General features: G+C 42.3%; 3 protein-coding genes across 6 annotated transcripts; 1 reads left to right on the top strand and 2 right to left on the bottom strand.

The window, feature by feature from the left end:
- Nucleotides 1-486: 486 nt before the first annotated feature.
- sctr (secretin receptor) lies at nt 487-4,445 on the top strand. The gene is made up of 13 exons (XM_070855718.1): nt 487-626; nt 696-789; nt 1,247-1,360; nt 1,794-1,900; nt 2,268-2,377; nt 2,507-2,639; nt 2,791-2,944; nt 3,050-3,110; nt 3,206-3,275; nt 3,532-3,623; nt 3,815-3,953; nt 4,034-4,075; nt 4,157-4,445. Exons 1-13 carry the CDS (start codon nt 522-524, stop codon nt 4,340-4,342), a joined length of 1,407 nt encoding a protein of 468 aa, XP_070711819.1. The 5' UTR covers nt 487-521; the 3' UTR covers nt 4,343-4,445.
- A 760-nt stretch (nt 4,446-5,205) lies between these two features.
- Nucleotides 5,206-6,855, bottom strand: LOC139223644 (acyl-CoA-binding protein-like). Its single transcript, XM_070855611.1, has 4 exons — nt 6,735-6,855; nt 6,348-6,465; nt 5,672-5,734; nt 5,206-5,536 (listed from the first exon to the last, which is right to left on the bottom strand). Exons 1-4 carry the CDS (start codon nt 6,738-6,740, stop codon nt 5,463-5,465), a joined length of 261 nt encoding a protein of 86 aa, XP_070711712.1. The 5' UTR covers nt 6,741-6,855; the 3' UTR covers nt 5,206-5,462.
- Nucleotides 6,856-7,325: 470 nt separating this feature from the next.
- LOC139223715 (metalloreductase STEAP3-like) lies at nt 7,326-13,622 on the bottom strand. 4 transcript variants are annotated; one of them, XM_070855696.1, is made up of 7 exons: nt 13,571-13,622; nt 12,709-12,777; nt 12,333-12,575; nt 11,286-11,552; nt 10,635-11,159; nt 10,092-10,256; nt 7,326-9,042 (listed from the first exon to the last, which is right to left on the bottom strand). In XM_070855696.1, exons 3-7 carry the CDS (start codon nt 12,558-12,560, stop codon nt 8,755-8,757), a joined length of 1,473 nt encoding a protein of 490 aa, XP_070711797.1. In that variant the 5' UTR covers nt 12,561-12,575; nt 12,709-12,777; nt 13,571-13,622; the 3' UTR covers nt 7,326-8,754. The 4 variants fall into 4 exon arrangements, with proteins under 4 accessions (XP_070711797.1, XP_070711795.1, XP_070711796.1 ...); XM_070855694.1 differs by having other exon boundaries at nt 12,724-12,777; XM_070855695.1 differs by lacking the exon at nt 13,571-13,622 and adding an exon at nt 13,378-13,440 and having other exon boundaries at nt 12,724-12,777.
- Nucleotides 13,623-14,601: the final 979 nt, after the last annotated feature.

The following is a 14,601-nucleotide window of genomic DNA, read 5'->3' as shown; positions in this document are numbered from 1 at the left end:
CAGCAATATTCCGTTTTCCATTTTCGTACCGGGGCATTTAGTTTACTGTTGATGAGGACCCCACTAGCAAACACTGTCGTTGCCATAGAGACGCTTAGTACTGTGAGGGGGCGGGACCAACGTCCTGTGGGCGAATACGATTTGTTGATTTAAAGTGCGTCAAACCAACGAGAATAAACCCGGAAGCTAGCCATTCTACAATCAAAATAAAGGTCTACAAAACAAACGCGGTGTCTATTTTTTGCCATTCCTCATCTGGTTATATGCAGTGAAAACACATTATATTAATTAATATTCATTTGCTTTTGAACTATTCCTAAATATACTTTACGATTTCACAGATTAACTATTCTTACGCGAGCCGATGACATTATTTTGAAAGTCATGACAGGAAGCTTAAAGTTTATTATTACTGGCTTGTGCTGGTGCATAATTATCGCCACTGAGTAGGCCTGTGTTTGATTTTCAGACCTCATATATCTGTTGCATGGCAGGATGCTTACTTGTCATTCTAATCAGATATGCGGCTTGAGGTCTGGACGCTGGCACTTATCTTGATGGGAAAAAGGAACCTGTCAGACACAATGAAAAAAGTTGGACTTATTGGAATGCTACTGTTACCACAGGTGAGAAAACAGATGCATGCTTAATGACAAATGTTAAGAACAAGTGCTTTATTGTGTCCTTATTTACAGGCGTCATCAGGATGCCATCCTCATGTTAATCTTGTGAGAGAGGAGGAACAGTGCATGAAAGATCTGCTACTTTTTCAGTCACACAAAGCAACAGGTGGGTTAATACAGTTTCTAAATTGTGTATTTTATTGTATTATCTTATACAATATACTTTATTGAATGAATAAAGAATATATATCCTTTATATATAATGTAGAATAAATCAAAAGTTCTTCTTTGTTAAAATTTCTATTGAAAAAATGCTGATCTTTGAAATTAATGATATCTTTGAATACAGCCTTTTGAACATACAGAAATATGGTGCGATGATTTAGTGACACCTAGTGGTCACATGGCATACTGCACCCTAAAGTCGACAACCACCAAAACGTTAATTAGGGAGAATTGATTTTAATTTGAAAGGTTAAAATAAATCCAGATATGGAACATTTAAAGTGTTCATTCTGCAATTAAAACATCAAATCAGAGCCACCATTTTTATTTGTCATTGGCTTTTTTGGACGGAATCCTAGAAAATGAAATATACTTTAATTTCTGCTCCATCTATGAAGACAACAATATCAGTGTGCACTGTAAGGGAATGTGGGATGACCTGAACTGCTGGCCGCCTGCTTCTCTCTGGGAAACTGTCTCTCAACCATGTCCAGAGTTTTTCAGTTCAGAGGGTGAGATACCACATATGCACTTTTACAAACAGACGCATTATTTATACCACGTTGCACTGGTTAATTATTTGCCAGGAAACTCATTTGTTTTCAAAAGGAACTGAGACAGCCTCTCCCTCTCTGATTCTATACAAACATTCAGCCATGAAATGCTCGTGTACACAGAGACACCAGATTACACACTAGAGTGTTACGTTTGTGTTGAGGGATGAGGATGATAGATTTCATCATCATTTACCTGAAGAACCATCTGAAGTTGCATTTGCAGATTTTCACTGTCCAATAAATCCCAGTACATATATAAGTACTCTCCACACACGTAACCAGGATGAACACCCCCCCACAAGACACCATTTTCCTAGATATATTTATTTTTCTGTCTGACTCATTGAGAGAACGGCAACAGATGTTGGATTTTATCGTTATTTTGCAGGTAAAGTGCATCGCAACTGCACTGCTAACGGCTGGACAGACCTGCTCGTGCCACATGAAGATGCATGTGGCTACACTTTCAATGAGACACTACACTTTCTTGGAGAGGTTGGTGGTAACTAATAGAACCACATATGCAGTTTATCTGGTATAAAGCATAACTATGAGACACCCAATTTTACATGATCAAAATAATATACTATCCAAGTAGGGAGTTTGAGCTGATTGAGAAGTATAATAGTAACTATCATTTCTATGCAATGCTTAAAGGCATAGCTGAACATTTGGAGAAATACTCTAATTCACTTCTGTTACTATTTTTAAAGTTGGTAAACTAAAAGAGTATAAAACTGCCAAGACTAAATCATGCTTACGTTATTTTCCCTCAGGCTTCTCGGTTCTCCCCACAGTGGTGTTAGATATGTTGTCACATGTTTTGTACGTGATGAAGTGATGTTCTCTTCCCCTTGATCAGCCCTCAGATTCCCATTTGTATTTCTCCTACGTGAAGAGCATGTACACAGCCGGGTACACGCTCTCTCTCATCTCCCTCACCATCGCCATCGCTATATTCTGTCTGTTTGGGTGAGAAACATCATTTCTCAAACCTTCCTCTCTCTCTCGACCACAAAGACTTTGGTGAATTGCTTTGGCCCTTCCTTTTACCTTCGCTTCATGTGTCACAGATGTGTGTCGAATCTCATATTTCTTCAGAAAGCTGCACTGTACCAGGAACTACATTCACATCCAGCTGTTTGTCTCCTTCATCCTGAGAGCCATTTTCATCTTCATCAGAGACGCTCTGCTGTTTACTGATGAGGAGCTCTACCACTGTGACTACTACCCGGTATGGATGGACGAACACTGTCTTGTCATACTCATACATACAAGAGAAGAGAAGTTAGAGTTAGATAAGAAGATCAGTACCAGTGAGCGTATTTTTGCATAAAGATCAGTTATCCCTCACCACCCAACATAGGAGCTTCTCCTTCTCTCAGGTGGCATGTAAGGTGGTGCTGATGTTTTCCAACTACTCCATCCTGGCCAACTACAGCTGGCTGCTGGCGGAGGGTCACTTCCTCTTCACCCTGGTGAGCCGCTCCTTCTTCTCCCTGAGGAAACACCTCGCCTGGTACATCATCCTAAGCTGGGGTACGGAGACTCAGTGACACACACCTCTTTTTGCTCTTTGCCCTTGTGCACATATTCACACCTCAGAACCTTTTAGATTTAACCAAGATTCCTTTCATCACACAGGCTTACCACTGACTGTTATTGTCTCCTGGGGGTGTGCCAAGTATTTCTATGAGGATGAAGGGTAAGGGGAGGATAAAACCGGTTTCACTCATTCATTTGCAGTTATGAGATTATTATTATTGATTGATTCTAAAAAAAAATATGTCATTGCCAAAGCTGCTGGGAAACAAGGAGACATAAGTGGATCTGGTGGATACTTCGAGTGCCAGTTCTTCTCACTATATCAGTAAAAACTTTCTTCTCTAGTTTACTGAAATTTCATAATTTCTTTCATCATTTTGGAAAGCATTTTTATTTGCTTCTTGCCAAGAGTTACATGAGAGGATTGGGAGGCTCAAGTCTGTTTGTTAAATAGGAAAGAGTGGCTATCAATCTTCTCATCTAGCTCTTGGTAAGAAAGTGAACATCTGCTTCCCAAAAGGTAAAACTATTTGCTTTCCAAATGGCATTAGCATAGTAATGACTGGTCTGAATCATTTCAGATGAATCTCGTCTTTTTCTTGGGGATTTTGAGGATACTGGTGAGCAAGCTCAGAATGCCAGATGCACAGAGGAATGAGTTCAGCCAATACAAGTGAGTAGTGACCACAGTACTGTGGTCATGCTGTGTGTCTGGTCTGTAAAGTTGAGGCCAGTGATGTGTTCTAGAAGAAAAGTAGTGTCTTTGAAGAATGGGACGTGTATTTTGGATAAAAGACAGTTATGTGTGACAGCAGGGGAAATTCTGTTCCTATTAATGAGGGAAAATACTTTTTCTTCCACTAGGAGGCTGATCAAATCCACATTTTTTCTGGTGGCTCTGTTTGGTCTGCATTACATCCTGTTTGTGTTCTTACCTGTTGAAGTGAGCAGCTCAGTGTTTAAGATATGGACCTTTGCAGAGCTGGCCCTGTCGTCCACACAGGTAAAGTAAGTGTACATATGGAAGAGAATGATGATAAATAAAAGTACACTCACTGACCTTTTCCTTGTCACACCTCTAAGGGCTTCGTGGTCGCCGTGCTCTACTGCTTCATGAATGGAGAGGTAAGCACCAGTTCGCCGATCAGCACAGCTGCAAAGTAAAATGTGGAGCAGGTAGGAGATCTGTGACACGTGCGTTTGCAGGTGCAGCAGGAGATTCAGAGGAGGTGGAGGAGGTGGAGGCTGACTCAGCACCTCCCCAGCCGGACCAGGCAGCACCACGGCTCCATCAGCCACAGCGGGTCCCCTCACACACAGGTCTCCCTGCTGCCCTGCTCTCCAGGCAGCCGGACAGCCAGTGGACTCCCCGTGGATACTGTGGAGATGTGATTCAAGTCGGGATTGGCTCATTATCTCACGGTCCTCATCGATACGTACAGTAATGGATCCTAGCTGACAGTCCACAACCGCAGCTTTGTGTTTATTACAATGCATATTTATAAAGTGCAAGGCTTTCTTGTTTATAGAAGTTATGCAAATGAGTCAAAATGAATGTGGCAATGATTTGTTGCTCAAATGTCATATTTTTATTACTATCCAGATATTTAAAGGCTGAGGTTGGAAGGATTATTTAAATTATAAAATACCACCTAAAGGGGTACTGCAGTATAAAGTACTGCACCATAAACTGTTGGGAACCTGGGGGACACAAATGTAAAAAAATGAATGACCAAAATTATTGCAGACTTTTTGTTCATGTGTTAAAAGCTCCAAAAAGACTACATTTCCCAGCACTAGTTCACTGTCCCTGATAAATGTCTTTCAAACTCTCTGCCCCTGACTTGTAAAGGAGGAACCCAGTGTGACATCCCTGATGACATCACAATGACATCACCAGGGTTGTGTTTTCAGACTTGACAAAGCACTGCTACTTTTTCAGCCACACAAAGAAGTGATCTTCATGTGTAAAATTGGTGGAATTCCCCTTTAAAACCTATCGTACCATTGCGGGCTTTAATATGCTACAAACATGATTCACTTATTTAATTTATTAGGTAGCTAAACTAATGCAGCCTAATAGCAAAGAGCTGTGACAGATCCTCCTGTCATGAAGGTTATGATGTTCAGTTGCAGCAGGTCATTATGGAGCCTACGCTTCATTATACCGACGGGTTTTTCCATCATTTTTATTTACATAGTGTTGGATGTTTGGCATTAGAAGTTCTCTCTTAGAGAACAACAGAAACAAGGTCTGAGGTGTGATGCCTGAAGAACAAGTCTTTATTTTTGATAGCCGGTGCTGTACACAGACGCCCTGTGCTCAGGCTTTTTATATGAAAATGAACACTGTATTTGCTCAAAGGTTTTTCATTTTCAGACACTCATTTGTTGGCTTTCTTGTGTGAGGCTGATCGCCTGCTGGCTCTCACTGTGTGGTTAGCACACAGACATACAAAGATGGCAAGAAAGCAAATAAGTGTGTTTCCCTAAATGCTGCTAGAAACAGACTCTAGATGCCATATTTTGCCTTCAGCTTCTCCACAAAATCAACATAGGCGTCCATTGCTTCCTCTTTGGACAGACCTGTTGGTTTAGAAACGGAAACAAACAAATGTGTTGGTTTTTGCAGGAAAAGCTCTGTTTATCCATGTAAAGGCAAAAACCCCAACACAGCCGTGCCTGCATTTAAGCTTTTGGAAAAAGTTCTTTAATCCTGACCTTTCCTTGCATTCCATGCATCCCATTTTCCTCGTCCTGTCAAGTCAAACATCCCTGGACGCTCTGTGGATGGAAAAGTAACAGACAATATATTACTCAGGGTTTTTAGTACTGCAGTTTGTTCTTATGCAAACTTTTAAACCACACAGCAACTGTCTTATAAACAAAACAGATTCAACACATTTTTCCTCTTATTAAATGTCTGACAGAGCTTTAGAGTTTCTGAAAACTTAGTTTCTGCATCAGTTTCTTGCAGTGAGCATTTACATCAGTAAACGTTTTAGTACCACACTGTAAAAATACTGTTACTTACTTACAGCCAGCCAGCAGATTTGAACCCGGAACCTTCTTACTGTGAGGCAACAGTGCCAAATAACCTACCAGACCAAATCTGAAACTATGTTTTCATAGTTTATATAATCTATTCATGTTAACACTAGTGCTTTTTTAGTCAAAGGCACATTTAGTTAATTCATGTTTCTTCATTTCTCTTTATAAGACTGTAAAAAGACAATAAATGGCTTTGTATAAACTTAGAAGTTATGGCATTGCTTTAGCAGAACGACAACCTGTCGGGCCGCATTTTTCTCTGTGGAACTGCAGATACAGAGCAGTGTTTTTTACCACTTCCATATGATTTCTGCAGAACCTTGTAGAACCTTACAGAGTGACTCACCTATGTTTATTTCACCCACTGTGGCTTGCTTGTATAAACCATACAGTGTAGTTATTTCTCTATGGTCTGGTTTGTGTTTCAGCACCTTCACCTCCTCTGCTGCTTTTTCAAAGGATTCCTGGTAGGACGAGAGGAGACACATCTGATTCAGAACTGATCTGTCAACTTGTCTTAAAACCAGCCTCACTCATACTACTGTATCTGTATTTATCGCCTCACTACACTTGCAGAAAACTATACAAAAGTAGCCGAGGCCACAGAATCTTTACAGCCCCTGTGAATGTGGATAAGCCAACATACCTTAGAGAGGACTCGATCACACTTTAACTCTTTGATGTAACAACGAGAAGAAGGTTTGCATGGAAACTAAAGCCACATAGTACTTACAGTCATGGCTGCAGTGACAAACAGACACACCTTGCTGCTGCTCAAGTCGCTTCCCTGCTTTCAGTCTGGGCTCGTCCAACTCGTCTGGCAACAATGTGGCTCGTCACTGTAGGGATTGGCTGAGGAGAACAAAGTGGGAGGTAGTTTGTAGACGCTGTCAGTGAGAACAGCAGGAGGCCACGGAAGTGTGCTTCATTTCTTACATTAAGAACTTGTACCCCACAATAATCACACTCCTGATCGCTCATTTAACCAAGATTCTGTCACAACTTGACAAGTGTCTTTTACACATTTGACATTAAATGACATGAGAATGCAGTAGACCTGTGGACCATGTCGCAGGTTACATGGAAGAGAACATGGCACGCTTTGGTAACGCTATTTCCCACCACAAGATGGCAGCATCCACACATGTAATATTGCTATTGCACACTTTGGCTCAGCTGAGACGGATTTACCTTTTATCAGATAATGGTGGACCCAGTCATTTCTGCCTTTGACGTAGTCACAAGAAGCTGATAAATAAACAACCCAATGAGCCTCACATCTCCAAACACATCCATTCTATTTCACAATTATCAAAGACATAAATACAATACTGAAAAAAATGCTTTATTCTGTGTTCTAGAAAACCTTTACATTTATATCTTTATGGTAAGAGTCAATAATAGTCAATTATATGACATTTTAATACGACAAAGACATCCATGTATCACGTAACGGATCAATCATCTTTGGCAAGAACACGAAAAACAGAGAAAGTACAAACTAACTTAATAATAAAACTAAAACAGCTGAAATGGCACAGCAGCAAACTGTTTTTCATGACCACGATGAAAACAATTAGAACGTTCTGTAACAGCAAAGGGACATTTTTTGAGTTAAATGTGTACTGATGGATGCTTATCAACAAGTCAGTAACACAAAAAGGAAATGTAACTATGTAAAACAAAAAACAGCTACAACAGCAACAATGCTTCAGAATTTGGGTTTCCAGTTGGTACTATAAATAACACCTCAGTAAGGGACTGTAGAACTATTATTAGAGGGGAGGGGTGGTCGGAAACAAGGAGGATATAGCTCAGACAGTAAAATTGTACAGATTTATGCCATAAACTTGGTAATTGTTAATATCACTTCTTACTCACATAATGGTGGCAGACATCAAATGTGTAAAATGAGCCAACTCAATAATGGCATATCATTTTCAGCTTTTAGGGGAGGCTGTTTAAGTTAAGGGGAAAGTTCAGAGAAAATCTGAATAATGCTGAGGAGGGTTTTGCTTAAGGTTCACCCCTGCACACACAAATAACCTTCATACAGTCCCTAAAACTTTGAATGAATGACAGCACACAGCAGTGAAAAATAAAATATCACAAAAATGATATGGCAGTGATCAAAATAATTAGGAATAATATATACCATGTTGGTTTTAATTTCACACATTTTTACACAAAACGGGATGATGGGTTCTGCTGAAGGCTCACAGACAAAAATCTGTGCAGCAGCCTTAAGGTCTCAAACTGGCAGGGATGCACAAGCCGAGAGGAAGTCTACTTCTAATGATCAGACTGAAGAAACCTTATTTCAAAGACTCAGGTATGAAATTCTGCCAACACCTGTTCTACTGCTTCAGCTCAGCAGGTTCATTAGAGGTGTAACAGTCACTGTTTTGCATAAATGAAACCAGAAGCCATCATTGTTTTTCTTCAGCTCACTTAACATAACAATAAGTTAACGTAAAAAGCAAAAGGAGCTGAACTAAATACTTATTTCTGACAATGAATAGTGCAATAAGATCTAGTTCTCTAAGGAACTACGGGCTAATTTGTTGAAAAGAAACTCAAGCATCTCTAAAGTCTCTCTCTAGGTCTCAGAGAGGAGCCTCCGATACATTCCAAATGTGTATAAATCATTTATCTTCTCTGAGTGTGACTGAACGGTGTTTATATTCATGAGTGCACGCATAAAGAGCTCTACCTTTCCACCTTATTGTGTGGATCTTCTAACAGTGTGTTTCTCACACATTACTAACATCCTCCAGCCCGTTGCAGCGCTCGTCCTCCGGCAGGGTGAAGCGGATGTGTCGGCTCTTCTCCCAGCCGCGGCGGATCTGTCGGAGACGCCGGGCAAAGCAGGGCACGAAGAGAGCCAGGCGGCCCAGCAGAACGGCGAGTGGCAGGATCAGAACCAGCAAGAAGGTGGGAGGCAGGTGGAAGCGGTACCTGGTCGGGTCAAAGGCGCGGTCCCAGCCGAAGAGGACTGTGTGGAGGGTGGCCATGGACAAGGCACAGTAACCTAGTGTGGACTACAGGTGGTGACAGGAGGGGGAGGACAACAGTGAAAGTACCATTACAATCATCCTGACTTCTAAATATATTACCCACATTGTATAAAACAAAACGGCTGCGCCATTTTCCCTCCAAGTGACTCCTCTTCAGTTCACAGCAGTTCAGCCAGTCCTCTACATTAGCTCACTGAGTCGCAGGCTACTGCAGACCCTGAGGAGACACACTGACCTAACACTTGTGATGTGCATGAACCGTACAAGTGTGTGTGTGTATGTCTGTGTGCCATACACTGTACCTACAGGGCCCACTAATTACAAAAGGGGGCAAGGGGTTAAAAATAGCCTCATTTCTCCAGAACAACAGCAATTTTAAAACTGTATCATTATTACTATTAACTGTGGCTGTGTTCCATTAAGTATCCCATTATGTACAATGCCAAACCCTGGAACAGTCTCACTGAAATGGAATACAACCATCATTAATGTCACTGGTTATATCTGTGCTTCCTCTGCTTTGATGTGGGAAGTGCGTCCATCTATGTGGGATTTAAAGTGGAGATATCTGGGAGCTCTCTGGCTAATATGTTCCACATACTTTTTAATGAGGAAATGCTAAAATACACAGAGAAGTGTGTCTTTACATAGAAACAAATATGCACACTCTAGTGAACATGTCTAGACGTGCCGGGCAGAAAGTTGCTTTTCATCACGCCGGCTGTCAGCACGTGACTAATCTGACTGCCACCGGATTAGTTAAACGGAAAGATGAAAGGGGAATGGCAGCACAGAGGGGCAGCAACTCCTGGAGAAATAGAGGCCATGATGGGGGAGGTCAAGGAGGAGGGGAGAGGAGTCACAACACTCCTGATGGCTTTGTCACAGCCCAAGTTTAACGGCACATCTGGGGCAGCTGCAGGAGGGCAGCTATGTGTGTGTGGCTGTGAGAGCATGTGAGTGTGTAGGAAACGTTGTGTGCATCTGTGTACATGTCAGCATGATGCTTGTGTGTCTGTCAGTCTTTGGCCATCGGTCTGTATTAAACCTGTCTTATCTGTATGAGCACTTACCTGTATGAAGGTGAACTCCCTAAAGTTGACAGTGTTGGCCACTGAGGGCAGAGAGGTGACAGCCAACAGCGAGAGCAGCCCGAGCGCCATGATGCCAACGGAGACGTACAGCTCCATCCTCCACACCTCTGAGTCCACCCACAGGTCCCCCTCCCCCTCCTTCATCTGGACAACACACAATAAACACAAGGACCCTCAGTGAGTCCAAGGGCAGAGGTTCACCTCCAGCCGTCCCATTTAGCAAACACTAAATATGCAGCAACAATCAGGGCGGAAGACAGAGTGATTTCATGTATGTGGATACTCGTGGTGTCTTTGTGAGATTCAAGGTGATCTCTTTGGGGGATGTATCAGAGAAAAAAAAGCAAAACAAATGCTAACATTAATAGGCAGTAAAATATTTCATGTATTGTGTGTTTCTGTGCAGATTGGCTGTGTACACATATCTCCATTAGGGACAATAAAGACTATCTACTGTTCTTAAAGTAGTCCATCAACCAAACTGCCTCAGTGATTTCTTTATTTATTTCTTCTTTCCCTCACCTGTTTAAAGGCGATGAGCAGTTTGTAGTGGGCAGACTTCCTCATGGGGAGACACAGACTGTAGATGGCATGTAGAGCTGCACACAGGAAGCTGCACAGTCCAAACTGCTTCCTCCGTGTTAGCCAGCGGTCCAGCCAATCAGGGAAGCGATTGTACTTGGTGCCCCACCACAGCTGAAGGAAAGCAGCGCACAACCCAGGCAGGTAGACCAGACACAGCATCACCAGGGCCACAGAAGGTAGCGTGACGTTCACAGTTTCAATGGGCATTTTGTAGAAAACAACCTTCCCTGCTGTGACGTAGGGGTGCAGGACGTCATGGATGAAGTTGTACAGGTAGAAGAAGATGAACAGGGACAGGGTGCACAGGACTGGGATGCGCCAGGAGGGAAACAGATGGAGGGAGAGGTTTTCGATCTCCAGGGAAGAGGAGAGGAGGCCCATATCGATGGGGATGAAGCCCATCCTCCGACAGATCTGCATCACAGAGCTCTTGGCCTTGTTACTGTCACTGCACAGGAAAACCTGGAGATGAGAAATGACAAACAGAGTTCACAGATTCTCCCAAGAAATCCTCTCTCCCTAAATCTGGAATCTGGACACATGTCATTTGAAGTCGGGGTATCACTGGGCCTCCATGATGTGTCCTACCTGCCTGCTTCCATCCCGAGGTCCCGTCTGGAGCGTCCAGGCTGATATGGTGTTAAAGCCTTTGACAACAGAACTCTCTGGGAACAGGTCGGCCAGCTTTTCGGCATTCGAGGGCCCATCTTGGTTGATACTCAGACCATTGCTAACATCCACCAGTGTCTTTCCAGCGAGTGTCGGCTTCAGCTCCACCAGCGTGGAGTGATGCTCAGGGAACACAGCGACAAAGACCAGGTCTGCCTGGCTGGCTGCCTCCATCTGGGACGTGACCTGGGAAACAAATACATGGTTGTACTCCATGTATAATGTACTGAATCATTAAGGGGAGTGCATGCATCGTGTATCATGTGATCCACTAAATAATTGGCCACAAAATCTTTAAACCCCTAATGTTTGGCAACATGGTGTGTATTCTGTGTAACTTCCTATTACTTGTATTATCCCAAACATATGCATATATCTCGTGATGCATTATAGTAATGATTTATTTGAATCTGTGTCATCCATCATTATTGGAGCACCTGTGCTGTAATACAACATAAGTTAAAGGAAAGGTTTGGCATATTGGGAAACACACATTCAGTTTCCTGTGCAGATTCAAATGTAAAGATTGATGATAGTGATCTCAGAACTGTAGGCTGCACATGAAGCCAAAGCCAACAGGCTTTCTTTTTGTTTCAAAAGGTTTTCATCCAATTCTCAGCAGGAAAACTTCCCAAAACATCTGACCATTCTATTTATAAAACTTTCATTGAGACTTCTTTATTCTGTTCTTCCTTATTGGTTTCTTTCACTGACAATCTGAGGATTTAATGGAGAAACCATAATATTGTCTTATTAACTGCGTTATTCTGTTCCCATACCACAAATGACTCGCATCATTCACTAGGACTATCTGTTAAGTATCTATTCAGGATGATGACAACAGTCATTGTGCCTTGTGGATAAAGTCAGAGTAAATATATAATTATCACCATAGGCGGAGAAACAAAAACACCAATTACATGGTGAGTGTGAATGTGAGTGTCAGTGTCACTGTTCATGTGTCACCTCAGCCTCTTCAGGGAACAGAGCCACATAGCGTTTGGGGGTTCGACTCCCCACCACCACTTGGTAGCCGGAGGCCACCAGCCTCGTCGCCAGCGAGCGGGAGAAGTCGCCAGTACCCAGGATGCCGATAACTGGAGCGCCTGGTTCGGACATGGAGGCTTCGAGATGTCTGGAGCCTCCCCTTTCCCCTCTGCTTTGGATTAAAGGCCTCGCCATCTCATCAGGCATCACGCACAGACAAATCTAGAGAGAGGGGACATGGTCATTATTTTGGTCTCTGTTTACATACAGCAGTATTGCTTTAAATTGTTCCCGAAATGTACAGTCAAGAAATGGAAAGGAGGATAAAAAGCAAAGAACTTTTAAGAGGGCATACTTGTGATTTACTCACAGATACGGACTGTTAGGTCTAACCCGTAGCAACGTTTTTCATCCAGCATTGGACCTAAAATAAAAGTAATAGTGACAAAAAATGTATAAAATGCAGTTTAAGGACAGTGAGATTAGGTTTGTTTCAATCTACCATGTCTGCTGTTTTTTAGAGAGACAGAACTAGGATTCCCATTATGTTTGAGTCTCAATTGCCATGTCCTAGATCTGTAACTCTGCACTGTCTGAGCAGTGAGTGGCTATCCAATAATAGCATAAATGGATGTAAGGCGCCCTCAAGACACTAACATCTAACTCTGTTGTTAGTCTATCCAGCTAGATTTAATAAATAGATGCCATCATTTGAATCACACGCACATTTAGTCTGCCATCCAGGGAAATTCCTAACTCATGAGCCACAGTTGGGTTCAATACACCCTATGCTGCTTAACGTGTGGTGCCTACATTAGCATGGCAAAAGTGTAAATGTTGTAAAAGTTCTGCTTTGGTAACGAGCCAACTGTGTGCCGAATTCACCACAACACCACGACTGTTCAGAAACCGTTTCAAGTAAACTTGTATAGTTTATAAAAACTGAGCGGATGGCGATACTGCATTAAACTGACGGCAATTTGTATTGATATTCTTTCGATAACAGAAAAGCGAAAGAAGCCACCTTGCTTGTCGTCCTTGGCTGAACTCGTGGAAACTCCAACCCCGAATAAAATGAACGTTTCTGTCCTTGACAAACCGGACCACAGAGACACACAAACGCGTCCATATGGATAAAATATCAACGTACACCACATAATCTAGCTCCTTGCAGTAATTTCATCGATATTTTTACTTATTTACAGTAACGTACTCACCCCGCTCCTCCGCTGGCTGTGCGTTTCTTCCTGATAAGTTGACGCAACAGCCAAAGCCCCGCCTTAACCACGCCCCCAGGTGGGTACGCAAGATAAAAGTGAGAAAGCAGCGGACTGACAGGAGCTGTGGCACTGTGTGCAGAAGAGAAGTTGGTAAACTTTTAAAGTAAAGGTGCAGACTGGCCGTGCACCTCAAGTTGTATTTGTCAGTCTTTACAGCTTGAGCACTTGGAAGTTAGTATGCACACAGGCTATTCTCTGTGGACTTAACTCTTTTCAGTGCAGTACAGTGCATGTATCAACCTGTCCCTTTTAAAAACAGACAGGCTCTCCTCATATTGAATATAGCCCACATACAGCATGATTACTAATACAATGTAGATATAATAATGTATCATATCTGACACATTTGGGAAGATTTTAGCCATGCTCAGGTTGTGGCTCAAGGAAGGGCAATGTTAGTTATTCGGTCTACCACTTTGGTCCAGATTGAAATATCTCACCATCCACCGGGTAGAGCAAACTTTGTACATGCATTCATGGTTCCCAGAGGATGTATCCTACTTACAGTTTTGATCCCCTGACTTTTTCCCTTGCTCCACCTGGAGGTGTTGGTTTTGATTTAAACTTCTTAACAATTATTGGATGGACTACTCTGAGATTTGGTTCAGACATTCATGGTCCCCTCAGTGGCTTGTGCTAATTAGCAAATGTTAACATGCTAAAATGCAAAACTGCTACACATGCAAACATCCATATGTGAGGATGTTAGCATGCTGTTGTTTGGCCTCAAAGAGATACCAGCGTGGGTGTAAACACTTCTTCCTATTGTAGCAATGGTTAAGTTGTATTTCCTACTTCCTACTGAATGATAAAAACAAGAAAAGTGTAACCATTTGTGAACAATAATTGTCTTCAATGGTAGTTTCCCCCCCAGAAGTGGTTAGTTGAATTGGTGTATCTGATAAACTGGCCTTGGGATTAGAACAAAAAAGCAAAATCGTGTTAAAAAGATGTCTGACCGCAGGTTA

This window comes from Pempheris klunzingeri, chromosome 24 (genome assembly GCF_042242105.1).
Source record: "Pempheris klunzingeri isolate RE-2024b chromosome 24, fPemKlu1.hap1, whole genome shotgun sequence".
Taxonomy (NCBI): domain Eukaryota; kingdom Metazoa; phylum Chordata; class Actinopteri; order Acropomatiformes; family Pempheridae; genus Pempheris; species Pempheris klunzingeri.
The sequence above is the reverse complement of the archived record's forward strand: the minus strand, read 5'-3'. Positions and strand labels throughout refer to the sequence as shown.

Bases quoted from the DNA above. Each gene is read 5' to 3' on its own strand.
- sctr (XM_070855718.1), top strand. From the start codon at position 522: ATGCGGCTTGAGGTCTGGACGCTGGCACTTATCTTGATGGGAAAAAGG. The intron at 790-1,246 runs GTGGGTTAATAC...CCATCTATGAAG, and splicing joins TCAGTCACACAAAGCAACAG to ACAACAATATCAGTGTGCAC. The intron at 2,640-2,790 runs GTATGGATGGAC...TCCTTCTCTCAG, and splicing joins ACCACTGTGACTACTACCCG to GTGGCATGTAAGGTGGTGCT.
- LOC139223644 (XM_070855611.1), bottom strand. The intron at 5,735-6,347 runs GTGAGTCACTCT...TTCCATCCACAG, and splicing joins AGTGGGTGAAATAAACATAG to AGCGTCCAGGGATGTTTGAC. The intron at 5,537-5,671 runs GTCAGGATTAAA...CTAAACCAACAG, and splicing joins TGCATGGAATGCAAGGAAAG to GTCTGTCCAAAGAGGAAGCA.
- LOC139223715 (XM_070855696.1), bottom strand. From the start codon at position 12,560: ATGCCTGATGAGATGGCGAGGCCTTTAATCCAAAGCAGAGGGGAAAGG. The intron at 11,160-11,285 runs GTAGGACACATC...TCTCATCTCCAG, and splicing joins CTCGGGATGGAAGCAGGCAG to GTTTTCCTGTGCAGTGACAG. The intron at 9,043-10,091 runs GTAAGTGCTCAT...CACCACCTGTAG, and splicing joins GGGAGTTCACCTTCATACAG to TCCACACTAGGTTACTGTGC.